This window comes from Dama dama, chromosome 19, assembly GCF_033118175.1.
Source record: "Dama dama isolate Ldn47 chromosome 19, ASM3311817v1, whole genome shotgun sequence".
Classification (NCBI taxonomy): domain Eukaryota; kingdom Metazoa; phylum Chordata; class Mammalia; order Artiodactyla; family Cervidae; genus Dama; species Dama dama.
This window is the reverse complement of record NC_083699.1, coordinates 73270586-73298425: the sequence shown is the minus strand read 5'-3', so window position 1 is coordinate 73298425 and position 27840 is coordinate 73270586. Positions and strand designations below refer to the sequence as shown.

The 27840-nt window shown below is 49.8% G+C and overlaps 1 protein-coding gene across 4 annotated transcripts; it reads right to left on the bottom strand.

The window, feature by feature from the left end:
* UBE2G2 (ubiquitin conjugating enzyme E2 G2) lies at positions 1-25102 on the bottom strand. Of its 4 annotated transcripts, none has more exons than XM_061167451.1 (7): positions 24982-25102; positions 16885-16983; positions 16755-16790; positions 16617-16662; positions 6782-6900; positions 4525-4649; positions 1-1750 (listed from the first exon to the last, which is right to left on the bottom strand). In XM_061167451.1, the coding sequence occupies exons 4-7, from the start codon at positions 16655-16657 to the stop codon at positions 1445-1447; spliced, it is 591 nt and encodes a 196-aa protein (XP_061023434.1). In that variant the 5' UTR covers positions 16658-16662; positions 16755-16790; positions 16885-16983; positions 24982-25102; the 3' UTR covers positions 1-1444. The 4 variants fall into 4 exon arrangements, with proteins under 4 accessions (XP_061023434.1, XP_061023433.1, XP_061023432.1 ...); XM_061167450.1 differs by having other exon boundaries at positions 16903-16983; XM_061167449.1 differs by lacking the exon at positions 16885-16983 and having other exon boundaries at positions 24982-25101.
* Between the last annotated feature and the right edge of the window lie 2738 nt (positions 25103-27840).

Genomic DNA, 27840 nt, shown 5'->3' with positions numbered 1-27840 from the left:
TAGGGGGAAAATAGAACTTTATTTTTACCGTAGGAATTAGACTCTGTCACAGCATAAGGACACCACGGGACTCTCTCGGTTCATTTAATACAAATGAATAAAGACATTCTGCAGAGGGACTGCCTCTGCTCCGTCTGCGGACTCACTGCCCTGTGGCCACCTCGTCCCGCAGTGCCCGCCCTTCACACCCAGCCCACGGCCGCTTTCTCCTCTCCATGAGGGCGCTGCAGCCCCACACCAGTCTGTGAACACCAGTAGGTGCAAGAGCTCCATTCCCACCCCTTTCCCAGGACCAGTCCTCGGACTGAACTTCAACTTGTAAATGATCCCTTTCTGAGAAGAAGGACTCGGGTTCCCACAGAAGCCTCTTAGCCAGAACTGCTGAACACCAAGCATCAGTGAGCTCTCAGGAAGCAGACCCCTGCCCACGGCAGGTCGAGCAGGGCAAAGAACAGCACAACGTCAAGTGTCCTATATGTCTTGTAGATTGTCCCTTATTTCAAAAATAAAACTCCTATGTAAATTGAACCTGTTTGCAACAGGCCAAATGTGTGATTCTGCACGCAACAGATCTGTTATTGCTTGAAACGTAACCCCCAGGGCTGAGCTGCCCACGCCGGGGCACGCAGACCATCTTGAAATCACGAACCACAGCTGAGCACCCACCCACAACAGGGACCCGGGACCCGCACCACGCTTCCCAGGTGCCGATCAGGCCCAGGTAAGGCACGCTCTGTGCTCTGCGCTGAGGGGAGCCCTTCCATTCCTTCCCCTCCCAAGCTGCAAAGAATGGTTTTGTCCCAACAGTCATAGATGCTGCCACAGCCACTGTGTACACATGCTCAGAACCTCCTAGCCTTCAGACTGGGAAAAAAACCTCCTGCACACCCAAAAGGTGCCTGGACCACAGTCTTGGCTTCACATGCTCGCACTCCAAGAAATGCACTAGTACTCAAGATTCGAGGGTGAGCTGCAGTGAACACCAGCAGGGAAGATGCTGGTCCTTACAGACAGTACGACACTTTTCTATGCACCCCCTTTTCATTAATCCACATTTTAAAAAAGTATTTCCTGACAGTATTTCTAAATGTGACTATTTGTAACATACAACAAATGAAAAATATGACTAGACTGCAAGAAAAAAAACCTGCTTGTGAAACAAGGTACTGAAACAAAGTCGTGTGCTCCTTGCTGGGGACAAGGGGACCGAGAGGGGCCCGGAGACATCCGGCTGTAGCCCTCCACCTGCGCAACAAGGCCCCAGATCTTCAGGAGGAGTGTCACTGGCTCTAGTCACGGAACTGGCACGTGCCCTCACCACTCCCGCTCCCGCTCCGGGAAGTGCTGGGTGCACAGGCGCGGCAGCTGGAGAGGCAGTGGTGACAGCGCGTCTGCTCCCCAAGGCCCTCGCAGGACGCCCCAACTGCGCCTGGCTGCCATCATCCTACAGAAGCCTGCATTTCAGAAGAGAAGCCCGCCTGGGGTGGGGAAGGTACAAAAAACACAGATGCTGTGGTTCTGCAAGCTCGCCTTTTTTGGTACCAGCACAGAGTGTCCCGGTCACTGAGTGTCCCAGAGGAAACCCCGCAGACTGCCTGTGGTGCGTCTGTGCGCGGCTGTGCACGGGCGCGGGAAGCTCAGAGCCCCAGCGACTTCTGCACAATCTGCTTGGCGACCTTGTAGAACTGCTCCCGGTCGTCCCGCCACATCTTGGAGGCGTCCACGTTGGCACCACTCTCGTCGTTGGGCTCTGAAAGAGGAAGAATCTCCAGAAAGGAGCTCGGCCAGGAAGGGCCTGGCACGACCTCCCACGTCCCGTAAGGGCATTGGGCATCTCCCCACAGAGGTGACCAGGGAGACCAGAAGCTGTGGGAGGCTTTCAGTTCTCTGGGGAGAAGAGCCCCTCCTGAGGGGCCAGGCTGAAAAGTGGTGCAAGCTGCCCTCGGGCTCCTCCACCCACAGCAACAGCTTCACTCTGTAACACCAGCTGGCAGGCCGAGCAGCCGCAGAGCCAAGCCTCTCCATTCCAGGGAAGCACTGCCCCCACAACCAGGGTTTCAGGTCACTCCTCCCTCAGCTCCTCTGAGCCCCCCGTGTCCCGCCTACAGGATTCCCTCCAAGCTGCATCCCCTCCAGCCTCCTCCAGAGACAGCCCACACCTCCCCTCCATGGCCAGGCCTTGGAGAGCCCCCGTCAAGGGTGGACACTCACACCCAAACTCTGCTCTTCCCCAAATCCTGCTCCCTCTAGACTCCCGTCCCAAAGACAGCACTCTCCTGAGCTTTACACCCAGGACACGGTGTCTGTAATACAGCGGACTCCAAGGTCAGAGCACAGCTAACCATGGCCCATGACACAGCAGACAAACACAATATCATCTTTACATCCCCAGTTATGAAAAGTAAGCTTACGTTTGGAGAAGAATATGCGATTAACACTAAATAAAAAAGCAGAGAAGAATATAAATCAACTACTCAGGGAGGAGGTTCATGACACTGTACAGGAGGCAGTGATCAAAACCATCCCCCAGAAGAAAGGCAAAAAGGAAGCCTTACAAATAGCTGAGAAAAGAAGAGAAGTGAAAGGCAAAGGAGAAAAGGAAAGATATACCCATCTGAATGCAGAGTTCCAAAGAATAACAAGGAGAGACAAGAAAGTCCTTCTAAGTGAACAATGTAAAGTAGTAGAGGAAAACAACAGAATGGGAAAGACTAGAGATCTCTTCAAGGAAATCAGATCCCAAGGGAACATTTCATGCAAAGATGGGCACAATAAAGGGCAGAAATGGTATGGACCTAACAGAAGCAGAAGATATAAGAAGATGTGGCAAGAATACACAGAAGAACTATACAAAAAGATCTTCATGACCCAGATAATCACGATGGTATGATCCCTCACCTAAAGCCAGACATCTTGGAGTGTAAAGTCAAGTGGACCTTAGGAAGCATCACTATGAACAAAGCTAGTGGAAGTGATGAAATTCCAGCTGAGCTATTTCAAATCTTAGTGTTGCACTCAATATGCCTGCAAATACGGAAAACTCAGCAGTGGCCCCAGGACTGAAAAAGATCAGTTTTCATTCTAATCCCAAAGAAGGACAAAGCCAAAGAATGTTCAAACTGCCACACAACTGCCCTCATTTCACATGCTAACAAAGTAATGCTCAAAATTCTCCAAGCCAGGCTTCAACAGTACGTGAACCAAGAACTTCCAGATGTTCAAGCTGGATTTACAAACGGCAGATGAACCAGAGATCAAATTGCCAACATCCACAGGATCATAGAAAAAGCAAGAGAATTCTAGAAAAACTTCACTGACTATGCTAAAGCCTTTGATTGTATGGATCACAACAAACTGGAAAATTCTTAAAGAGATGGGAATACCAGGCCACCTTACCTGCCTCCTGAGAAGTCTGTATGCAGGTCAAGAAGCAACAGTTAGAACCAGACATGGAACAATGGACTGGTCCCAAATTGGGAAAGGAGTACGTCAAGGCTGTATATTGTCACCCTGCTTATTTAACTTATATGCAGAATACATCATGCAAAATGCCAGGCTGGATGAAGCACAAGCTGGAATCAAGATTGCTGGGAGAAATATCAATAACTTCAGATATGCAGATGACACCACCCTTATGGCAGAAAGTGAAGAAAAACTAAAGAGCCTCTTGATGAAAGTGTAAGAGGAGAATGAAAAAGCTGACTTAAAACTCAACATTCAAAAAACTAAGATCATGGCATCTGGTCCCATCACTTCATGGCAAATAGATGGGGAAAAATTGGGAACAGTGACAGACTTTATTTTCTTGGGCTCCAAAATCACCGCAGATGGGGACTGCATCCACGAAACTAAAAGACACTTGCTCCTTGGATGAAAAGCTGTGAAAAACCTACAGTGTATTAAAAAGTAGAGACAGTACTTTACCAACAAAGGTCCATATAGTCAAAGCTATGGTTTTTCCAGTAATCATGTATGGATATGAGAGTTGGACCATAAAGAAGGGTGAATGCCAAAGAATTGATGCTTTTGAGCTGTGATATTGGAGAAGACTCTTGAGAGTCCCCTGGACTGCAAGGAGATCCAATCAGTCAATCCTAAAGGAAATCAATCCTGAATATTCATTAGAAGGATTAATGCTGAAGCTGAAGCCCCAATACTTTGGCCACCTGACACGAAGAGTTGACACATTAGAGGAGACCCTGATGCTGGGAAAGATTGAGAACAGGAGAAGGGGACGACAGAGGATGAGATGGTTGGATGGCATCATAGACTCAATGGACATGAGTCTGAGCAAGCTCCAGGAGCTGGTGATGGACAGGGCAGCCTGGCATGCTGCAGTCCATGGGGTTGGAAAGAGTCGGACACGACTGAGTGACTGAACACCACCACTCAGGGAGGACCAGTGAGCTGCAAGACAAGGGTTAGTGAAGAAAGAGAAGCAAGCCCCAGCGTCGGTCTCTTCTCTGGGCCAGAACTGCTGTTGTCGTGGGGCGGCGAGGCGGCGTTACCTGCCAGCATGCTCACCACCGACAGGAGGATCTTCTCCACGCTCTGCACGGGGCTCCAGCGCTCGGCGCTGCTCTCGTAGCCCATGGGGTCGTCGCCAGGAGCGTGCAGGATGGAAATGCAGACTCTGCCGTCCGGGTAGACTGCGGGGCAGGACACACACGGTGAGCCGAGAAAACGCTGGTGACAGGGCACCCGGTCAGACCATGGAGAAGAGGCACGAGCAGTGGGCACTGAAGGGGGCAGTCTGCACGACGACACAACCATGGCCTGGGCGCCACACTAACATCCACGCGCCACCCACAGGCCCGACGGACTCCCAGGGCACCACTCAATCACAGACAGGGTGCTGGGCCGGTCTGCAGAGCCCTAGTCCCCATGGGGTGGCTCCATTTTCATGTGGATTTTACAGGTATTATATCCAAGGGAATAAATGAAAGGCCATCTGGTTGTCAGATATTCTACCCATGTGTCTCACGTAGCCAGGATCTTCACAACACTCTCATAACGAGCTTCTCAGACACTCCTCATTCTGCCATTAAAGCCCTGAACTGGACTGTGTAAAACACAGGTCCCCGTGACTAGGAAAAAGGCTACGGGGATTACTTAACTATCCAGAAAAAGACAGGTACTGAGATTTCTCCTGTTACCAGTTATTCTAACAGAAAAATGACCACCTGAATTCTCTGGAAATCAGCTGTGCTTGAATTGAAATCCATCTTCCATCAACAGCACCACCAACTAGACCCTCAAGATGGACCTGCCATTTTCCTTTCACAACTCTCAGATGAATCGGTACATGCTCAGATACCCAGGGATCACGTGTCAACCTGCAAGGCTATTAAGTGATAACAGTAACAGGCAGTTTTAAATAAACTGGCTGACTTCACCCCTACCATCTCATGACCCTCTAGCAGAGGGAGAGGCTCTAAACAGCCTTTCCTCCACACCTCGCCCCTGCACCTCAACATCCAGTTCCAGCAGCTGCTGCGCTCTCACTGAAGGGTTAGAAGACCATGTGCCATCTGTCCTGGACACTGGGATGTCCGTCTGAGGTCCACACGCACGGGACCCAGGCATCCAGGACACTTTGAACAGCTCTCCCTGCCATGGACAGAGAGGATATGTCCAGTTTTCAACTTGAGCGTCACTTCCTCAGAGTGGTAGTACCATGTGATGGCACTGCTGCCCCCAGAAAGATCAGAAAGCATCTGTGTCCCTGCCCCCACCCCACTGGAGCCACCAGTGTGACCTCCTGAAACCCACCCCACTCCCAGGGCTTTGTCACCAGCGCCCACACCTGGTGCCAGGCTGGCAGTCTCCTCCAGCCACAGCAAAGCCCCAGCCTGCGCACGCACTCTGCCCTCTGCACTGCACACTGTGGCCCTTCCGAGACCACGCTGGTCATGCCGGCTTCTCTACCCCCTCACACCTTCTCCCAGCCCCTCAGTGGACCTCCACTGCTCCTCAGACAAACATCAGAATCCTTAACGTTGACTAAGAGGCCTGCCCTGGTTTGCCCCCCCACCCCTAACACGGGGCCTCTGCACAGGCCAGATCCCCTCCCTGCCCCACACAGACCCTGGCCACCCCTGCTACTCCTCCCACGGGAGGGGGGCTCCACACCCAGCTTGCAGGTGCCCTCCTGGCCCCCATGGGGTTTCTCATCTGTACAGTCCTGTAATCAGCGCCCATCACTGCCCTCAGATGGGAGCTCCTGGCGTCAAGCCCCCACCTCTGATAATCTGCTCACTGCTGCACCCCAGCAACCCACAGTGAATTTGCTGGGTTACCTTCTGTAAGTGTTTATGACTGACCAACTTTCATGATACTGTCAAACAGTTCTCTCAAAAATAAGAAAATAAAAGTGACACACATACTCACTCGCAGTAAGGCTAAATTTTAAGACTGTTTGTACTGATTATCTGAACATCAAATATAATATTATCAGACTATTAGCACCCATATAACTCAACAACTTTATTGGCCATATTTGTCTTTAAACTACATCACAGGTGTCATTTTAAAGAATGTATTTATCTTCAATGTAATCTTATTTTTAGTTACACACAATCGTCTTCACAGTTGCATTTTACTGTTAATCACCCTGAACTTGCTGACTTCTTCAATTGCCTCTACCGACCATAGTGAATGTCTAAACGCTATGTTAAGGGAAATTCCAAGCACACAGCAGAAGCGCGGCATACAATGCACGCCCACCTGCACGCACCTCCAGGGGTCCCTGGAGCCAGCACACTACTTCAGAACCACTTACTGTTGGGGTGAAACATCTCGCAGGTAAATCTCATCTTTGGGGGACTTAACGGGTAATCAAGTGGGAAACTCAGGATGGCAGGAAACACCCCAAACTCAAAACAGGTGTCTTCTGGGCCCCTGGAAGATATAAAAAGAGAAACAGAACTTCCAGATAGATTTTCTTCAATGTCTATCACATTTTAGACATAAGTACAGGACACTTCTACTGCTTTACAAATAAATGCACAGGAAAAGATGATCTAAATAACACGATGAATTGGCTCTGGGTGCAAAGCACTGTGTCACCGTCCCCTTCCAATCTGGTTTAAACCATGAAGGGCGGGCCAGGCAGAGTTTCACATTAACAAGGTTGAGAGTGAGGCTGCAGCACCTGCCAGAGGAGCGGAATCAGAGAAGAGAGCCGGAGCCGAAAGTGCAGGCGCCCAGGATCCTGTCTGTCTGTGCAGTACAACTACATGCTACGATAAAGACACACACCAAGGAACACGTTGCAGCAAGGCTCCGCTGTACTGAAGGAACAAGCGGTCACCAGCTGTTATCTCAAAGGCTAGCTGCAGCTTCTGAAAGTGCCTGAGAGGGGACTCTGACCTCCAAGGAGCAGCCCCAGAGCACACGGGGATGGCTGACCGACGAGGCTCAAGTGCTCGTGTGCGAGCCGCAAGTGCTGACCTGCAGGCCTGGGCTCGCACCACATCCTGGGCTGACAGTCACCTGAGTCCTCAGTGTCACCAGGCACGTGCCTGCCTGCCTGGGTTCACGTCCTCCTCATGTGGAAAGTGGCAGAAACGGGCCAAACCACTTTCAAAGTCCCGTCAAATTTTAAAAACACTATTCTGAACAACAGACAAGATGGAAGGTCAGCAGAGAGAGAGAAGAACCCACAGTGTGACAGGGAGGAACCTTCTCCCCTCACAGATACAAACGTCTCATGAAACAGGCCCGACACTTAGGCCAGCTTTCCTAAGCAAACGTTCATAAGGAGGCAGAACTGACGAATAACAGCTACAGAACTGACACAGGGCAACACGGTGGGAAGAGCAGTCAGTCCAACAAGGAGAAGGAATCCTGTTCTCTTCACAGGAACGGAGAGGGCCTGAGGCCAGTGTAACACACGAGCCCTGCAGACGGCAAGGGGACAGGGCGCCTGTGCCACAGCAGAAGTTCCCTCTGCAGAGACACTTGATTTCTGCCTGGTGAAGACGCCCAGCGCAGACAGCAGAGCTGGCACTGTGTCATTGCTGGGGGGGCAGGTGGAAAATGGTCAAAGTGAGATCAAGGCAACAAGTGTTTGGTGGAGCCATTTTTTCTCAATGGAAGAACACACACGAGGATTCTGAAAACTGTGTCCCTGCTACTCTGGGGGAGACCAGAGGGAAAAGCTGGTCAGTGTGGAGCATGAATGTCCAAGACAGCGGTGCCAGAGTCTGGGACAGGACGGCCACACAGGGGGTGAGTGTGGGGGGCTCCCTGACAGCTGCCCCAAGCCTTCCCCTCTGAAGGGGTCTGCACCCCACCCCCTTCTCCAGTTGACAGCTCACAGCAGAGGATGAACACCACTTCGGGGCTCCCCACGTATCCCCCCAGGGGAGGTGCCAAGAAGGAGGGCTGTGGCCTCGGCCAGGGTCCCCCCACCTCGGGCTGGGTCCCAGACCGGGTGGCTGAGGGGGCGCGGCGCAGAGCACAGCCTAGGCGGCTGACCCAGGAGCCTGCAGAGCAGGCCACAGGCATGCCAGGAAGGCTCACAGCGCCTCACTGTCCCTGGCAGCTCCGAGCCAGAAAAGAAAAGAATGTCTAGGTAGGTCGTGTTTTTGGACTGAGCCAGCTGGTATTTGCTCAAGACTTTGATAACAGGTCTTTGTTTCTCATAACAGGGCTTTCTTTAAAATAAAACAAAACCCACTGCATTGTCCGCAGCTTCAGAAGCAAGATCAAACATTTCCTAAAATGCTCCCACATCTGAAATATCAAAGCTTCTTTCAAATGCTCTGGTTTGCTACTGGTTGAAATGGGGGCTTCCTCTCTTCCAGGACACCCGGCGCCTTGGCCCAGCACACAGGTGTGCCCACGTGCACGGTGGCACGCCTGCTGACTTCACGGAAAATGCTATCGAGTAAATTCCTGAACTAAGATGGGAGACATAATTAGTGTTGTTTTTGGACAGCTTTCTTGCCACACTCTAGGACAGCCTCGCTCCTCCTCCACTAAAGAGGGCCTCATCTCAAAACCAAATTTATCTGAGGCAAACACAAATTCTTCAAAGCCTAGAGTTATTTTCTACTGTAATTGATTAAAATGATGGCCTCAATTACTGCAGAGCTCTGAGAGACATATTTTATTTCCTTTCTGAGACCAGCATTCAGAGCAGAGCAGAATGGCCTTGGTCTCCTCCGTAAAGGCAGCAGTCCATTCTGCTCTCCCAGCTACAGGGGAGCGAGAGGCTGGGGCCAGCACCGTGAGCGCAGCACCTACGTCCCTGCCCAACCAGTCCCAGCAAGGCTTGGTCCTCTTGTAGGACAGTGGTTGCAGTTACTTGTGGAGCCAATAAACACTGGAGACACCCGGGGTTAATCTTCCATCTCACCCTCAAGTGGAGAACTGTGCTTTGCTTCTCATCTCTAAAACTGTAACACAGAGCTAACACAAGAAGCCCACGGCTGCATTCCGAAGGCGACGGGGAGGCCAGGGCGCTCCACCGTGGAACCTGGGTGTGTCTGGGCTCAGTGAGCCATCTGCCCGCGAGGCATGTTCCAGGACCACAGCCTGCCCGCCACGCCAGCTGCAGCAGGTGTGGAAGAAGCTGGTTTTACACTGTTCTCTTTTTCAAGTTTGTCACAGCACACAGACAAGATGTCCCAAATGTACATGCAAGGCTTGAAGTAATGAGAGACTGTAAACCCGTTCACTAGCACACCCTTGAACTGGATCACCTAGGAACAATTACTCTCCAAAGCCAGGACCATAAAAAGCATAAAAAAGCATATGAAAGCATAAAAAAGAAGGGCACACGCCTTCACTGACACCCTCAGTCAGGGGAGCACACCGCCCTTGCTCACACACTGCAGAACCATGCAGAGCACCCAGTTGGCGGGCAGGCGGACAGCTGCAAGGGGTGCCTGGCATCAGAGCAGGGGCACTGCCTCCTTCCTGCACCCTTGGCCCTGCTCTCAGTCAAAGCTTCATGCCAAAGCCCCTGCCTCCCCTGCCCACATGGGCTGCATGCACAGCCCCCAGGAACCAGGACCCCAGCTCTGGGTTGCCCTGCTGTCCTTTAAGGCCCCCAAGTCACTGAAGGAGCGCTTGCTGCATGGGGGCCACCGCGGCCAGCAACGGGGCTGCAGAAGCTGCCAGGAAGGTCCTGCGGACAGGACTCACATCTGTGGGACAGACAGCCCAGGCCACAGCAAGCTGTCGTCCCAGGGGCCAGTGGGAGCCTGGCGGTCTTAGCTGGACCGAGTGTCTACAACCACCTGGGACTAGCCCTCCTCAGCACTGTCTCTGGGATGGACCCAGACAGCCGTGTGCCTCTGTTGTTGTGTTCTCAGCACCCCAGGGATCCTGACGTAGAGAACCAGTGCTGGTCACTCTGAGGAAGAAAAGCACTGGGCTTCCATTTCAGGAAAACACGGCAGTAACAAATAGTTTCCTTCCATATAATTATTTTCATGATTAACTCTAAAAGTAGCCTATAGTTATCCGCTAATTTTTGCCTGTAATACAAAGTTCTGAAAACTTTACATCAAATATATTTGAACTATATTTAAAGCTCACAAAATAAGTCCATCAATTACAAGAATGTCATAGTGAATGCTGACAAGGACAATAGCATCGACAGCATAAACTCTAACTCTAGAGCAAACAGGTATGTTAGAAAACACGCAAACACAGCAGCATACAGAACAAATGCAGACGTCTGCTCCCCTCCCTGACCCAGCTCTGAGGCAGCCACTGCGGGGGCTGGTTACCCGCCAGGCTTCCCTCCACACGCATCCACTCACACCTTTACCCACAAAACGGGGTCGCTTTTCGTTAACAAGTATCATGGCACCACTGAGAGGAGTTTTTAAAGAACTGAGTAAGTGGAGAGACATTCCACGTGCACAGAATGGAGCACTCAAGATGGTTAAACAGTCAACATGCCTCCAACTGATCTAAAGACTGAGCACAATCCTGATCAAATCCCAACGGCTTCTTCACAGAAGCTGAAAAGCTGATCCCCAGATTCCAGTGGAAACACAAGGGGCCCAGAACAGGTAAAACACCTTGAAAAAGGAGAACAGAACACTCCCCAAGTTCCAAGCATACTATCAAACTGCAGTGATGGAGAATGTGCGCTCACAGAGGGTTAGACATGGATCAACAGGACAGATTTCAGAACCTTCACACCAAGGGTCAACTCATTCTGACAAAGGTCCAAAGTGATTCAATACAGGAAAGAGTTTCTTTTCAACAAATGGTGCAAGACAAATGGACAGCCACATGCAAAAGAATGAAGCTGCCCCCTACCCAATGCTATACCCCCAAATTATCCAAAACAGGCCCCAAATCTAAATTTAATAGCTTTAAATATAAAGGTTCTAAAGGAAAACATAAGAGAAAATCTTTGTTACCTTGGGTTACATGACACCAAAAGCATAATCTATACACGGAAAAACTGCTCTGCTAAACTGAACTTTATCAGCAATAAAAACCTTTGTGTTTCAAAAGACTCTCTTAAAGAAACTGAAAAGAAGGGACTTCCCTGGTGGTCCAGTGGTTAAGACTCCCAATGCAGGGGGCACAGGTTTGACCCTTGGTTGGGGAACTAAGATCCCAAATCCCATATGCCACACAGCATGGCCTAAAAAATGGAAAGAAAATATGCAGACTGGGAGAAAATATCTGAAAATCATACGTCTGATAAAGGACTTGCACCCAAAATATATAAAGAATTCTTAGGACTAAATAAAAGACAACCCAATTAAAACTGGGCAAAAGTTTCTAAGTTCACCAAGAAAGACATCTGAATGGCTCTTTAGCCCAGGCAAAGATATTCAGCAGCATCGGTCACCAGGGCAATGCAGACCAAACCCACATGGAGACCCACCTCACACCCACCAGGACAGCTGGCATCAGACGACACAGAGAGGGTGAGGAAGTGAAGAAGTGAACACTCAGCATTCAGGTGGGAACGTGAAATGGTGGCTCCGCAAGTCTACTCCTGGGCATTCAGCCCAGGGGATGGGACACCTGTCTACACGCTTAGACCCAAAGTTCACAGCTGCACCGTCACAACAGCCGAAGAGGGAAGCAGCCAAACAGCTGCCGGCGGGTGAGCAGACCCCTGCACAGTGGACAGGGAGGAGAGAGCTCACAGCGACAGGCAGGAGCCGCTGCCCCAGACTGCACGGAGGAACCTCGAAGGCACCACGCCCAGAAAAGGGGCCAGAAGCCCTATCCTGTGACTCCACTTGAAAAGTCCAGAAAAGGCCAGCCAACAGTCAGAGAGGAGATCAGAGGGTGCCGGCAGCTGAGGGTGGGAGTGGGGACTGAGTGCACACGGGCATGAGCACCTTTCTGGAAATGCTCTAAAAATGACTGCAAAACTCTCCTTATTTAATGTACTAAAAAAGTCACCGACTTGGCACACTCGATCCAGGTAAAACTTTGCATGTAGATCCTTTCTCAATAAAGCTGCTCACTGTACCCAACCACACCAGGGTCTCTCAACTTCAACACCACTGCCACCTCAGGCATCCTGGGCACTGTGGGGCACTCAGCACTCTCCCACCCAGGACAGGGCAAGAGCTTTCCCTGACACCCGGGGTTGTCAGCCACGGTGTCTCCAGACATGGCCCAACATCCCGCAGGAGAGGCCGTATTCAGGGATGACACTGGTCTAGGCCTGCATTCCAACATCTGCCAGAACCATGGCTATGCTGTCGGCATTCTGCGGACCGGACGTCCGTAACTTGGGCCGGACAATGACGTTTCCACTTTTTTTTTATGACTGCAGTGAATGTTGTAACGAACGTCCTCACACACAGGTCTTCGTAACACCTCTTTTTTTTTTTCGGGTTTTGTTTTTGGCTACGCTGGGTCTTCGACACCATGTGGGCTTTCTCCAGCTGTGGAGAGGGGGGCTACTCTCTAGTTGCAGTGTAGAAGCTTTTCGTCGTAGTGGCTTCTCTTGTTGAGGAGCATGGGCACTAGGCCTGTGGGCTTCAGTAGTTGTGGCTCGAGGGCCCTACAGCACGTGGGCTCCGAGAGGTGTGTGCAAGGGCTTAGCCATCCCGCAGGTCATGGGATCCTTCCGGATCGGGGAATGGAACCCATGTCCCCTACACTGGCAGGCAGGTTCTCATCCACTGGACCACCAGTAAGTCCCTTGTAACACTTCTGATGAAGGACCCCCAGGCGGCGAATTGCTGGGCCAGAGGACATGCAGTACAAATTATTCACATGTGCTGTAACAGCTCAGGTTCATCTGAGCAGCCACAACACTAACGGGAGCCAGCTTCTGTACTCGTCATGAAAGCCTGGAATAGAGGCAACACCAGTGCCAGTGGCCTTGGCACTCAGCACGGGCCAAACGCAGCCTAGGAAGGGCCTCGGTCCAGGAACCCTAGCCTCGACCTAGGAGGGGCCTTGATCGGGGAGCCCTAGCTACGGCGGGTGTGAACCAGCTGGGACCCAAGTGTGCCGGCAGACACGGGGATGGAGTCAGCCAAGGGCCCAGCCATTCAGGAAGGGTGCTCGTTTCACCACAGCCTCAGGGCCCTGACCTGGAGATGGGAGAGCAGCCCGACCACAGCAGCTGCTTTAAGAAGCCTAAGGTAAGACAGAAACCAGGCAGCGAGACTCCAAGGACTTCACGCCTTGTCCTGACACGGAGGATAAACTACCACCCTGCATGGCAGAGCTCCTCCTGTTCTGCAAAAGCGCGTGTTCACCCCCCCAGCACTGCCACACCACAGCCAAGGGCCAGTGAGGTTGCACAGGCCAGAGATCCTGGAGCTGGACAAGGTGGACGTGAAGCCATTTGTCGACCAACGTTCTGCTCCAGAGAGGCAAAGCGACTGCCCGAGACCATGAAGCCACACCAGACACACACAGCCCAGGGACCCACAGCCCTCAGCAGGACTGACTGGAAGCCCCAGTCCTTTCCCCCTGGGCCACGGGCTCAAACTCTACCTTAAGCCAGGCCGAGAGTCACTGGAGTTCCTGTCTCCTTTAGTCAAAGAACAGGCTGTGGTGACTTAATTTGCTGGGTTTCCCATCCTAAGCCCTTAACCTTGCTTTTTCAGGGCAGAGCTGTGGGTTACCAAGGACACGTCTGTATCCTCAGATGAGGCCCCCATATGACTGGCTCTCAGTATTTGCTGCTGGGACATCTGAACAGACGTTTTCCTCTCTGCACAGCTGAGGTCTCGTAAGGTAAGCACTACAGCAAAGCCCAACAGCACCGGGCTCCCAGAAACAGGCACGGTGCTTTTCAGAAGCACGAGGGGATGGAGGGAACTCTGGAAACAATCAAAGAATAAAGAGAGGGAAGAGAAAACCCATCACCAAGGAGCAAAATTCAGTCAGCCGTCTGCCAGAACAGCGGAGTGAGACAAATCAATGGGAGGACAGTTAATTCCTTAATAGATGTTTTCAGCACATTTGTAAACGGCCTCTTGTTTGTGGAAGGATCTGGAACGGGACCAAAACCCACAATCTCAGCAGATCCCGAGGCCGGGGAATTCCACACTAACGCAAAAGCCTATTCAAACACAAAAGTGCTCTACCAAAAGTAGTTCTAATCACTTTTTTTTTCCTAATCACTTTTTAAGATAAGTTTTCAAAATATTGGTTTAATTTTATACTATTTACCTATAATTAGTAATATTTACTCTAACCGATCATTAACAGTAAACCTTGTAAAACACACACGCACTGGAAGGCTCGAGTGTCCCAGGAGGGCTTCCTGTGCCCTGCTAAGTGCTCCTCAGCCACAGCCTGGGAAGGCGGAAGGGCCATCAGGGGCTCGCGGACCCCTGTGCACCCAGACGGCCACCCTGGGAGGCTCAGTGCATTACACAGAAAGAACGCACGTGCCCTGACAGATGGGAAGGACGCATTACAGACCAAGTTCACGGGATTCAATGTCCTGTTTCCCCAAAGATAAAAAGCCACAGCTGACCCGAGTGCATCAAACACAGACAAGCTGACCAGGAGACACACCCTCCAGTTTGGACCTGCTTTAGGGGGTGAAAGACAGTACCTATTAGATACAAACACAGACTGTGAAGTCATCCTCCTGCCAAAAATGCTTCAACACAGGAGAAAAATGGGCATCACAGGCCCAAGCCATTGGCTATAACAAATGATGAGGCAATGCTAGGTGTGACATATTTTCTTTGGATAGTGTTTACTGATGATTTTTAAAACAATTTGCTTATCAAAAAACCTCACTTTCACACCAATTTTCATGTATTAATCTAAGCTCCACAGACAACATTCAGCAGCAGTTTGTCTCTCAGACTAAACCTGATATGAGCACTGAGCAAATGCAGAGCATCTACTGATGCTAACTGTACACTTCAAACCCAAGTGCACACCTGCTCCAGCAAACCTCACATACCTCCCAGGCCTGCCCCACGAGAGCATGCCTCAACCCAACAAAACCCCACCTGAAGAAAACCTTCTAGCTAACTGAAAGGTCTCATTTTACTAACAAGAACACTGAAACTGATTATAATTTCAACTTCCTAAATTCTACCTAACCACCTTTTGTTAAAAATACCACCTAAGAATGGTCAAGAATCACACACCTAAGGTTGAAAGAAAACAAGGGCCTGGGTCACAGGGCCAAAGAACACTCTGGAGTCAGAAGTCCACTGTTCTTTCCAAGCAGCGACACTTAACAGTGAAATACGATATTCAGGCAGGACCTTTCTAGAATGAAGTCAGGAACCACACCGCTCACCTTAGAATTAAGCCATGGCTCTAAGTCAGGGACAAGGGAAGGACAGACAAGGTACAGAAAAGGAGCAGCAGCAGAGGACCTGAAGGCCTGGGACGGTGGGGAGAAGGGAAAGGGGAGAAGGGGAGGGACAAGAAGGAGGGAGATGAACCCAGGCTGCACCCACAGACCTGGGGCCACACCCATACCCTGAGGAGCCCTCCCCACTGGCAGGGCCCCCGGCTCACAGGGACTCTACGAAGCCTGAGCCCATTCTGTTTGAGGCTAACCCAAAGTCCAAACTTCATTATTCTGAAACTCTACAAATACAAATACTTAACTCAGCCTTTCACTGGCTTTAAGGAAACACTCGTTCAGTTTGGATGAATGTTCCTGCTGTTTGCTTGTTTTATTTCTTTTCAAACTTTTTATTTTACATTTGGGTATAACTGATTAACAATGCAATAGTTCCAAGTGTACAGCAAGGGGACTCAGTCATACATATACATGGATCCATTCTCTCCCAAACTCCCCTCCCGTCCAGGCTGCCACATATCACTGAGCAGAGTTCCAGTGCTACCCAGTAGGTCCCTGTTGGGTATCCATTTTAAACATAGCACTGTGTACACATCTATCCCAAACTCCCTAACAATCCCTTCCCCCATCCATCCCCCCAGGCAATCATAAATTTATTCTCTGAGTCTGTGCAACGGTTTCTGTTTTATAAATTAGTTCAAGTGTTCATGCCATTTTCTGCTTTCAGATCAGCAGACAGAGAAAAATTCAACAAGAGGTGCACTTGGCCTTTCTCTCTCCACTGATGCCTCCAAGCAGTCACACTGCTGAACGTGATTCACAGTTCTAATTTCAGTAAAGGCTTAAAACCAAACAACACATATGATGAACTCACATGATCAATGCTTCCCATTCAAAAAAATTCTCTTCATTCATGGGGCCTGCAGGGAAAGAAGAAATGCCACAACCTTAATTCTGTAGGAAACTGGCAGTTAGGAGCAAATGATAAAGACTGAACTTCACAGAACCTTACCTGCCACAATTCCTTCTGGAGGATTCAGAGTTAATTCTGTAAGATAAAAGGTAAAGCCATTATGAAAAAGAATGCTTATTACCTTGCATTTTAACAAAAAACTGTAAAACATATATAAAGCTATACATACATGACATGGCATACATACTAGCAAATGGAAATTCTGCTTGTCCCAAGTGAATGCCGGCTGCACTGACACTTCAGATCAAGACTGTGTGAACAGTTCTTTCTGCCGGCAAAAAGGAAACTTTCAGAACTGCCAACACTTTCACTTTACAATGAAGAAACAAACAAAAGGTGTTGTTAACGTTCCAAAATACTCCTGCTGGTTATTCTGACTAAAGCCCATCAATCAAACATGATGTATTATATCCCAACTGAATGGGAATTCCTGTCATGTTGACAGTGGTCATAAAATGATAATGCTGCACTAAGGACCTGCAGTCTCTGAGCCCTCTCTGGGAGAGGAGCCTGCAGGGCCCCACGGCGTTCAGCACCTGCTGGTGTGGTGACCCGGCCACTCTGCTCCTACCGAGCTCACTCTGAGCCAGTGAGCACGAAGCCCCAGGAAACCCTGGCGCCTTGCTGAACTCTGTGGGCCACTGAAGCCAGGGAAAGTCAGGGGTACAACTGCACGGTGGACTTGAACCACAGGGAGGATGCGTGCTGCTGAGCTGGAAAATCCCGCCAGAGAAACAGGTTTCAGAAGGACGAAAATAGTCTAGTTCTGAAACATCAAGTTAAAGATGCTTACAAGTCATGTAAGTGCAGACTGTCAAGGGGGAAACTGGACCTGTGACTAGAGCCCTAAAGAGTAGTCCAGGCCAGACACATAAATCAGGGGTTCTGGACACAGGATGGCGCCTGAAAACAGGAATGGAGTAAAATTAAATAAAATGTAAAATGTATGTGCCCACAGACTCATTCCTGGCATAGAACATCATAACAGCCCCACGTAGGAAACAACCCAAATGTCTATCTATGGTAAATGAACAAGGTATGATCCATCTACACCACGGACACTGCTCAGCCACAGACACGTATTCTTGCCTGGGAAATCCCATGGACAGAGGAGCCTGGTGGGCTACAGCCCATGGGGTTGCAAAGGAGTTAGACACGACTTAGCAACTGAACAACAATAGCCATGACCCAGAAAGTCATCTCCAGAGTGTAAATTCAGGTATGTGTGCACACGGGCACCAAGAGACACACTGAAGAATTTTTTTTTTTAACTGATGATGTCATGACTTCAAAGACTAGCTTCAGAATCTAGGTAGCAACCAGCACTCTTCTGTGCAGAGCAACTTGTAACAAATTATAACAACCATCACTATGAATCCACTTCCAGAAAAATATGAGGAAGTAGCAGGTGAGACGTCACTGGATGTGACTAAGTAGTTCTAGACAGTAACACACAGCATGCTCCTGAAAGGGACAGAGGATGGACTCTGATCAAGTATAGTAACTTAAGAGTAAGAAGACCTCTCTGGAATCATTCCTTCCAATGAATATCCAGGGTTGATTTCCTTTAGGGTTGACTGGTATGATCTCTGTGCTGTCCAAGGGACTCTCAAGAGTCTTCTCTAGTATTACAACTTGAAAGCATCAATTCTTGGGTGCTCAGCCTTCTTTATGGTCCAACTCTCACATCTGTATGTGACTACTGGGAAAACCATAGCTTTGACTAGACGGACCTTTGCCGGCAAAGTGATGTCTCTGCTTTTTAATATGCTGTCTAAGTTTCTCAAAGCTTTCCTTCCAAGGAGCAAGTGTCTTTTACTTTCATGGCTGCAGTCACTGTCCACAGTGATTTTGGAGCTCAAGAAAATAAAATCTGTCACTGCTTCAACTGATTAGGGTAGATGAATTACAGAGCTAAAGAGGGGTGGGGGATATAATGTCGGCAGGAAAGGGAGCGAGGTGCCTGGGCCTGGAGGAGGAACTTGCACCCAAAAGAGCTGGCCCTTTTCCTCCTGCATGGAGTTCCCCTGGGAACTCCCCCGAAGCCCCCTCAATGACACCCTCCCTTCAGGGAGGGGCAAGGTCTAAACTGCAGCTGGAGAACTGCTACCTCCTGCCCACCCTCATCCTTTGTCAACAGCGGCATCTACTGGTCGGCAAAGAATTACAGCAACCGGGTGAAAAAGATGGAGGGACCATTACTAGAATAAGAACCCACCTGCCAATGCAGGAGACTCAGGTTCAATCCCTGGGTTAGGAAGATCCCCTGGAGAAGGAAATGGCTACCCACTCCAGTATTCTCTTCCCTGGGAAATCCCATGGACATAGGGGCCTGGCAGGCTACAGTCCATGGGATTGCAAAGAGTTGGACACAACTTAGCGACTAAACAACCACCAATGCTGTTTACTTGTTCTGTTGTTTTGTTTTTAAAACACATACACACAACCATATTGTTTCATGTTTAATGATAAAAACAACTTCAAAAAGAAACAAAATCTTAATATCAAAGAAATTTGCAATGCCCATTCTTTGCCACTGACTCCTTGAGAATGATAAATGGTTAATAAAAACATTGTTTTAAATAGAGGCTTAAAAAATAGATACCACACAAAATAAAATATAAACTTTGACCAGCAGTCCTATTTCTTGGAATTTATCCCCCGGACACAAGGGTAAAAATAAGAAAAGACATGTGGGTAAAGTTAGTTATTTCAAGGCTTTTTGTAATAGCAAACAAACAAACAAAAAAGTTGGCAACAACCCAAATGTCTATCAACAGGGGACCAGTCACATTATGACGCCCCTAGTGATGGGACACCACTGTGTCCTCATACAGGATGAACTTCAGGATGCACTAAGCGGCACAAATTGGAGAAAAGTGCATAACTGGGGTCTTTAAAAAAGAATTAAAATTAAATGAGGTCATGGGGGTGGGCCCTAATCCAATCTAACAGGTGTCCTTTTAAGGAGATTAGGGCACAGGCATGCACAGGGATGGACATGTGAGATCAAGGGAGCAGACGGCTGTTTACATGCCCAGGAGAGAGGCTTCAGGGGGACCAGTGCTGCCACAACTGGATCTCTGATGTAAGGAAGTGATTTCCGTGGCTTAAGCTCCTCATCCTGTGGCACTTTGTTACAGCGGCCCAGGCAAACTAATACAGCACTCAAAAACTCAGAGAGCCATTTGGAAATTATCTGCAAATAAACCTTGATCTTTATCCCATACCACACACAAAACCTGGACATGAATCACAGATTGAAATATAAGAGGTAACAGTATAAAGAAATCACAGGAGAAAACCTTAGTGAGCTTATGTTAGGCAATGATTTTTTAAACATAACACAGAAAGCAAGAAATGGTTTAAAAGTCAATCAACTGGACGTCACTGAAAATTTTAAAACCTTTGCTCTTTCAAAGGCACTGTTGTGAAAACTACAAGGCAAGCCACAGGAGCTGTCATTCAAGGGACAGAGGGGAGCCAAGTGAAGGAGCGACAGAGTCCTGCCAAACAGCCGGTGCACACAGCTCACAGCAGTGCACAGTACACTTCAGATGCTAACAGGGCAACAGCACCTGCTTCTTACAAGTTTTAGAAAGACAAGCCACCATCTAAGTGAAAATATTTTCAAAATATCCAACAAAAGACCTGCACCAGCATTATAAAAAGAACTCTTAGGATATAATAAGGAAACAATAAACTCAATTAAAAACTGAGCAAAAGACTCAAGACATATTATCAATAAAGGTATAAGGATGGCATATAAAAACAGGAAGTAAAACCATAATGAGATAGCACTACACACCCAGCAGAATGACTAAAACTTTAAACCTGGTCACACCAAGTGTCAGCAAGTCAGTGGGCCTCCTGATACCCTACTGGTGGGGAAGTAAAATGGTACAACTGCTTGGGAAAACAGTTTGGCTATTTCTTTAAAAATCAAATACACATCTCACATATCACCCAGGAATTTACTCAAAAGAAACGAAAGCATATGTCCACAGAAAGACAGGGACCCAAATGGTCACAGCAGGTTTACCTGTAACAGCCAAGAAAACCAGAAACAACCCAAAGGTGCGCTGACAGATGAGTGCAGTAACAAGCCGTGGTGGGTCTGCCCACCCAGAGAAACATCCCTCTGCAAGGACAGGAAGCGACAACTGGCCAAGGCAACAACCTGGAGGAATCGCAACATGATTACGCACAGTGAAAGACCTCTGACAAAGAAAGTACAAGCAACTAGAAGAGTGATAAAGGTGGACTGAAGGTGGATTAGTCATTGCCTGGGAGCTGGGGGTGCAGGAAAGATAGGGCCCAGAGGATTACAAAGAGGCAGGAGGAGGCTGGGGAGGTGGGACGGTTGCACGTACACCAAAGTCATCAGTGAACCCTTATGAACACCAGCTTACTGCAGGTCAATTATACCTCAATAAAACTGTTTACAAAGGGTGGCTAGGAAAATAGACATCACAAAGGTTGAAAGACAAAGCACAAACAGGATAAAATACTTGTAACACATAACCACTACTCAGTGAAAATGGACACAGCTCTAATAAATGAATCTCAGACACAGTGCTGAGCAAAAACTCAATTTGCAGAATACATACTGTGCAATCCCATCTCCACTAAGTGTAAAACCACGCAAAAGTGAGAAAATGTGTAGGAGGATATTACAGGCTTCCCAGGTGGCTCTAGTGTAAAGAACCCGACTGCCAATGCAGAAGACAGAAGAGATGCTGGTTCAATCCCTGGATGGGGAAGATCCCCTGGAGGAGGAAATGGCAACCCACTCCAGTATTCTTGCCTGGAGAATCCCACGGACAGAGGAGCCTGGTGGGCTACTGTCCATTGGGTCATAAAGAGTCAGACACGTCTGAAGCAACTTGGCATGCACGCACGCAGGAGGATATTAAGTGATAAAACTATAAAGAAAAGAACAAGTCACACAAAATTCGGTGGTTGTCATTCCTGGTGGGGGTGGGAAGGAACTCACACCAGACTGCTCAGTTCCTGCTAACGTTCTCCTTCTTAAGCTGGTGTCATTTTACTATATCATCTAAATGTACATCTTCTATATTGTTTAAAATATAACATCTTTCACAATAAAAGCTTTAAAAAGCTACAAAGAGTTAAAGACAGGGAAGGACGACAGTAACGGGAAGGCCAGGGTGTCTGGTGTTCAGAGACGGCATTTCCAGGGGAGTGGGGCAGGGAAGGGCTGCCCATGGGGCTGAAGAGTCGTACTGGGCAGAGGGGTCGATGAGATCAGAGGCAAGAAGGGCTGGGGCACGCAGAGGCTGAGGTCAGAGGCTAAGAGGGCTTCTGGGCAGAGTGACCCAATCTGACTTTCTCCTGTGCTGGGAACAGAGCCTGGGCCAGCGTGGACCCCCAGATAAAGGAGAAAGTCTGAAGGTGGGTCAACAGATTACACGCGGATACAGAATAACATGAATCAGCAAAGACAATCTAAGGCTGACAGCCCAAACAACTGGAAGAACAAGGCTGCCACCAACTGAGACAGGGAAGGCTGTGGGCAACAAGGAGCAGGGGCACAGGGGCTCGGCCTACACCCCTCAGTCTGGAGCTCCTACTCTACGTCCTGGCTTTAACAGTGCCCTGAGAGTCTGTGAAGGGAACCTTATCTGGAAATGGGCGCTGTGCAGATGTAATCGAGTTAAAACACGGACACGCCGGATTAGGATGGGTCCTAACCAATAACTGGCGTCTTATTAGAGGGAAGCCAGACATAGGAAGCAATCCGTAGAAGTTGGGAGAGGCAAGGAAGGATCCTTCCTAGAGCCTGCAGAGGAACGAGGCCTGCCGACACTTTGCTGGGACTTCTAGCCTCCAGACTGTGACATAATAAATTCCTTTTGTGTTAAGCCCACTTGATTGTGATGTGTTACGGGAGCCCTAAGTCCATCTATGATACCCCTAGAAAATCCCAAATGCATGAAGATAAAACATCAAGAAAACAAGTTGGTTTAAGACACTTTGGTTCTTTCCCTGCCTCTCCTTTTTTCTGGCTGTAAGAACCTGGGCAAATCATTTTGTCTGTTACTCAATTCCCTACAAAATCTGTAAAATCAGGAGCCGAACAGACTCACACCCAAGGTCCTACCACCTTAGAGTTTCTGCAGTTCTATGACTACTCAAGTAGAAGACAGTGAGCCTAAACCCCATCCAAATCTATCTAATCCCTCGCGCACAAAAGCTGCTTCTGGGGGGATACCTTCCCAATAGATGCACCACCCTAAAATGCGGGAGGACAGCAAGCCGGGATGCTAAGGCACAAAAGATAAGAATCACTAAAAAAAAAAAAAAAAAGAATCACTAAGTGGAATTTTGTCATGTTCCTGAGATACAGCATCAACAACAAAACCCCCCATAATACACTGTAGTCAATTTTTACAGCTGATGTGACAATGACCACAAACTCAGTGGCTGAAAACAACACCCACTGATGACCTCACAATTTTTTCTGTTAGAGGCTGGGCACCCACAGGCCAGTTGGCTCTCTGCTGATCGTCTCACAAGACTGCGACCCAAGTTCACTCAGGGGCCTGGCAGGATCTCACTCCAAGCGGCTGCAGGACCGAGGCTCTAGGTCCTCACTGCTGCCAGCGAGGGGTCATCCTCAGGTTCGAGACCACTGTGTTCCTCTGGTCCTGGCCCAGCCCTGTCAGGGGGGTCCTTCTCCTGCTCTGGGTCCCTGACCTCCCCTCCTGCCTCCTCATCTGTTTGGGGGGCCTCGTGTGATGGGGTTCCACCCCGATAACCCAGAACACACTCCCGACCTTAACGTCAGCTCCTTAGTTACCAACATCTCCAAAGTCCCTCACCGCGGTGCCCAGGTCAGTGTCTGATGGGTAACTGGGGTCTTAGGGAGATACCTGTAGCACTCTGTCTGCTACACACACTCCAAAATGTTGTGCGCTTACACATTAAAACACACAAGATACATTTCTGTGATACAGCTTTGAAAATCAACTGCTATTTACATTTTATTACTACAAACTGACAATATGGTTGAAATAGTTAATGAGACTTTTTTGTAAGTACAGTAAACGGACAACATGAGAAAATACAAGCTCAGTGATGCAAAGACTGGACTGAAGCAGCCACCTAAATTCCCTGTGCAGGGGTTTTATAGTGTCTTCTACAAAAATAACACCTGCTGGCAGTCTAGAACCAAGGTCAAATACACAAACAGATACAGCAACACACACTAGGATGGCAGGAGACAGCATGTGTCCCCAGACACCTGACCCCAGCCAGGTGTCTCATGAGGAGACAGAGGCAATGGCCCCCTGCCCCCAATCTGTTCAGGGGGAACCGTTATCTCCCCACTCCGCCCCCAAAAGTCTTTCCTAAATATACATCCTTACCTTAGAGAACACTGGAAGGTGAGCACTATCTAAACGTTTATTTTAATAAGCCTGCACTTCCAACACTGTGGTTCCCTCCAGCCAAACACCAATACTCCCAGTGCAGGGCCATCAAGACGGTTTAAGGTGCACGCATGTTTACCGGTTCGCTTTATGACATTCGTTACCGTAGTTTATCTTAAAGTTTCTTCTGAAAGTGTCCTCAGGATAAGGACAACTTCACAGCGCACACTCTAGACAGCCAGCTGTCAGGCACCTGCCTAAGGTCCATCCTCACAGATGGGGGTGGGGGAAGGTGAGGGCGAGGGCCAGGCCAAGGTCGGACAGCTAACCGGCAGGTCTGAACTGCAAGTAGGCTGCCACCGTGTCCCAGCAAACACAAGAGCATCCGTCCCCCACTTATCACCGAGACTCCAAGGGCGCCTCCGCGGTAGACGGCAGAGGACGGTTCTCGTTTTCCCCTTTGCCTTCAGCAAACATCAGAAAATCCTGCGGGCACTAAGGGCGCTGTGTCAACACCACCCGAAAGAAAGGTAGGTGGCACCGCTCAAAAACCCTTCGTTAAAGCGGACACCCGAGTCTGACCTTTCACCTCCGGCCCATCACAGTGCGCTCCCCACTACCCCCAGGACGCTTCCTGGACTTCTCAGGAGGCCGGCGAGACGCCCCTCCCCGACCCGCGGGCGTCCGCGAGGCTGGGGCAGCGGGCCCTTTGGTTACCGCAGAGCCGGTGTCTCCAGACCAGCGCCACGCCGGCCTCTCCCAGCCAGACGTCGCGGGAGGCCCCGGGCGGCCGCGCTAACCCGTCCCGACGACGCACCGACGGAGTCCACGCCCCGCACCGGACGGCAGGCAAGGTGCAGTCTCGAACTCACGTTTGTACTCGGCCATCAGCCTCTTGAGCGCCGTCCCCGCCATCGTCCAGGCAACAGCTGCGCCGTCAGCCTTGCCTCCTCAGCTCTCTTCCCTCCCGCCCGAGCCCGGGGCCACTTCCGGGTCGCCGTGGGGGTACAGGAGCCCTTCCGGGGCGTGGGGCGCGTGCGCGGTGTGCGGGGCGGCTCCGGTGTCCGGGCCCCGAGCCACTTTGTGCGGTCACCTCCGCCCGGGCGGATCCAGGTTCCAATAGGAAAGTCAGCAGATTTCGGAGCCCCGGGCTTCAGCAGAGTGTGTGTGAACCGCCTGTTCCGTCCTCGAGGTCTCCGGGGTTTCGGCGGCGGGGACGCTGACGGAGGGTGAAGACGCCGGGGAGGGCGGATGGAAGGGCGGGTGGGTAAGGCGGCTTCTCGCGGGCCGAGTGAGCGGGTGTCTTTCAGATTGTTTTGGGGGTGCACCTGGGACCGTGTTGGGGCTCCTGCACCCGCACAGTGCAGAGGCGGTGACTTTCAGACGCGACTACAGTTAAAGCTAGAACATCCACGCAGAGAGCGGTTGGTGCTCGGTGGCGACTCTCACACGGTTTTAGGTTTGAAAAAGTTAGATTGGCGATTGTGGCCGTTTTATGCTGTCAGTCTGGGTTCAGCTTGGCCTGGAGGGGAGCTTTGGAGACCGAGGAGGGAGCAGAGCAGCAGCCAGACCCAGGGTGGATGGGCTTCCCGCACAACCGCAGCCCACCGCCCCATGCCCCGCACGCCCCAGGCAGCGGCCCTCTCGGTCGTCCCCTAGTCCTCTGCCTCAAGAAGCCAGCATCCACCCCCGCTGCTCTGACTTCTCCACTGACTAATGTGTATCAGGTCACTAGATGAGTCCTTTTTTCATTAATATTCACGGTGGTTCTACAGCTGATTGGCCCATTGATCTATCTACTCCTCTTTGTGCTTCTTAGAACCCCATTCCTAAAAGTTTTTATCTTCACAACACTTATTCTAACGTATTCTTGTGTAGAATTTACTACATTATGCCCTGTGTAGTTTTCTAATATAATATATATATATAACTTATTATCTGTCTCCTTTAACCAGAAACATGTCCCATGAGGGCAGAGAGTTTTTGTCTCCTGTGTTCTTGGTTGTGGTAAGAAGCATCTGTTGAGTTGAATAAAACCACGCAAATAAACCTCACAATGATGCATGTTTGGCAGGAGAGGCATCAACAAAAATTCAGCCTGACACTGTCTTCTCAAATGACCATGGTGATTTATATAAAAACACTGTACTTTTAAACAGTTCCAAAAAGTAACAGGTTTGCACAAACACTCCTAAGGTTTCCATCTCCCATTCAAGTAGTTACCTTCTCTGTGATCCAGCTACACCCCATCCCCTCATGCAGGTCAGGGGTCAGAAGGCGACTAAAGACCAATTCTACTTGGAAGGGAACAGAAGTGCAGGTGATGAGAAGTACTATCATCAACATGAGCTCAGACAACAGCACCCATTAGATGCTGGGGGTTTTCTGAACTGCATCCATGTCTGTCACTTGCTGTCTTTCTGAGGTCATTGTGTTGTAGCAGTGTGTGTTCAGTTTGTACCAGGATTAGTTTCAAGTGACAAAAACCCAAAATATGAGGTGCTAACATAATGGAAGTCTCTCACCTCGCTGTGGCTGGTGGGACAGGCTCACCTTGAGGGATACTTACGCTCCCCTCCGTGCATCCTCGCTGAGATTCAAGTGAGACTAGGCATCCTGTGTTTTATTCGCTAAATCTGGCAATGCTCAGCTCAGGTCAGCTAGTCCTGGTGATCCAAGGGTTCCGAGCACCTGGTGTGTGATACTTAAAGGCTTTCACCCACTGGACAGGCCGGCAAGTTTGGAATGAACTAGTTTCTTTGAGAATTGAAGTTCTGAGGTATAAAAAGGGTCTGCTTTTTGCAGATTCTTTCCATGAAAGCTGTGTCATGGAGCAGCTGAGATTAACAGGTACGCTCCCACCTGTGCTGTGCAATGCAGCCAGGCCGGCACCACCCGTGTGCCTGGGGCCAAGGGGTCCTGGGGTGTGGGGTTTTGGTACTGAAACTGGGAAAGTGCCAGCTGGGACTCAGGGCACTCATAATAGAATCAGTAAAGACGAGCCTGTCTCCTACTGAAGCATCAGTTTAACCCAGTGATTTTTAGGAGCTGGTTTTACATAACAATATTTTAATATATCAGCAGATCTGTTATTCCAAATGCACTTTCAGGACACTGCCTGCTTGTCCGTCAGATGCTGGGGTTAGCATTCAGACAGCACTGCACTAGGGCTCCCCAGAAACTGCAGTGCTCCTGAGCTCAGGCACTCTGACATGTCACCCTCCCCACGAGTGCAGGGCCTGCCCTCCTGGGCCCTACACTCCCCCACACCTTCTCTGGGCCACGCCTCTGCCTGCTGCTGCCACGGTAAGCAAGTCATGTGCTCGCTGCCCCTGAGCTTTCAGCCTGTGCCCACCTCACCTAATCAACCTGATACAGTATCACAGTGCAACATGCAGAAGTTTCCAAAACAGTGTCAACTCACTTCCATTTCAAAACAGATGAGGGAATAAGTTGTCAGCTGCACTGCACAAAGGAAAACAGTCTCACATTCGAACACCAAAAATATCAAGAAGCTCAGAGTCATGGTCACCCTCCCCCCAGGAGCCCAGGAGAGGGAGGAGCGCTCTTCGGGGGAGGGGGCAGCCTTGGCAGGGATGTCGCAGCCTGCAGAAGTGCAGGTGAGCCGGCCTTCAGATGGAAGTCGGAGTGGTCTTGCTGAAGGGTCACTGCAAATACTGAACGTGACACGATGTCCAATCTCTAAACGCAGTATAGAATATGAGCCGAGA

What these genes read in the sequence shown, in the direction of transcription:
- UBE2G2 (XM_061167449.1), bottom strand. Translation starts at nt 25,024, where the DNA reads ATGGCGGGGACGGCGCTCAAGAGGCTGATGGCCGAGTACAAAC. An exon ending in TCCAGAAGGAATTGTGGCAG is followed by an intron (nt 16,663 to 16,754) that starts GTAAGGTTCTGT and finishes CTTTCCCTGCAG; the next exon opens with GCCCCATGAATGAAGAGAAT. An exon ending in GAATGGGAAGCATTGATCAT is followed by an intron (nt 6,901 to 16,616) that starts GTGAGTTCATCA and finishes TATATCTTCCAG; the next exon opens with GGGCCCAGAAGACACCTGTT.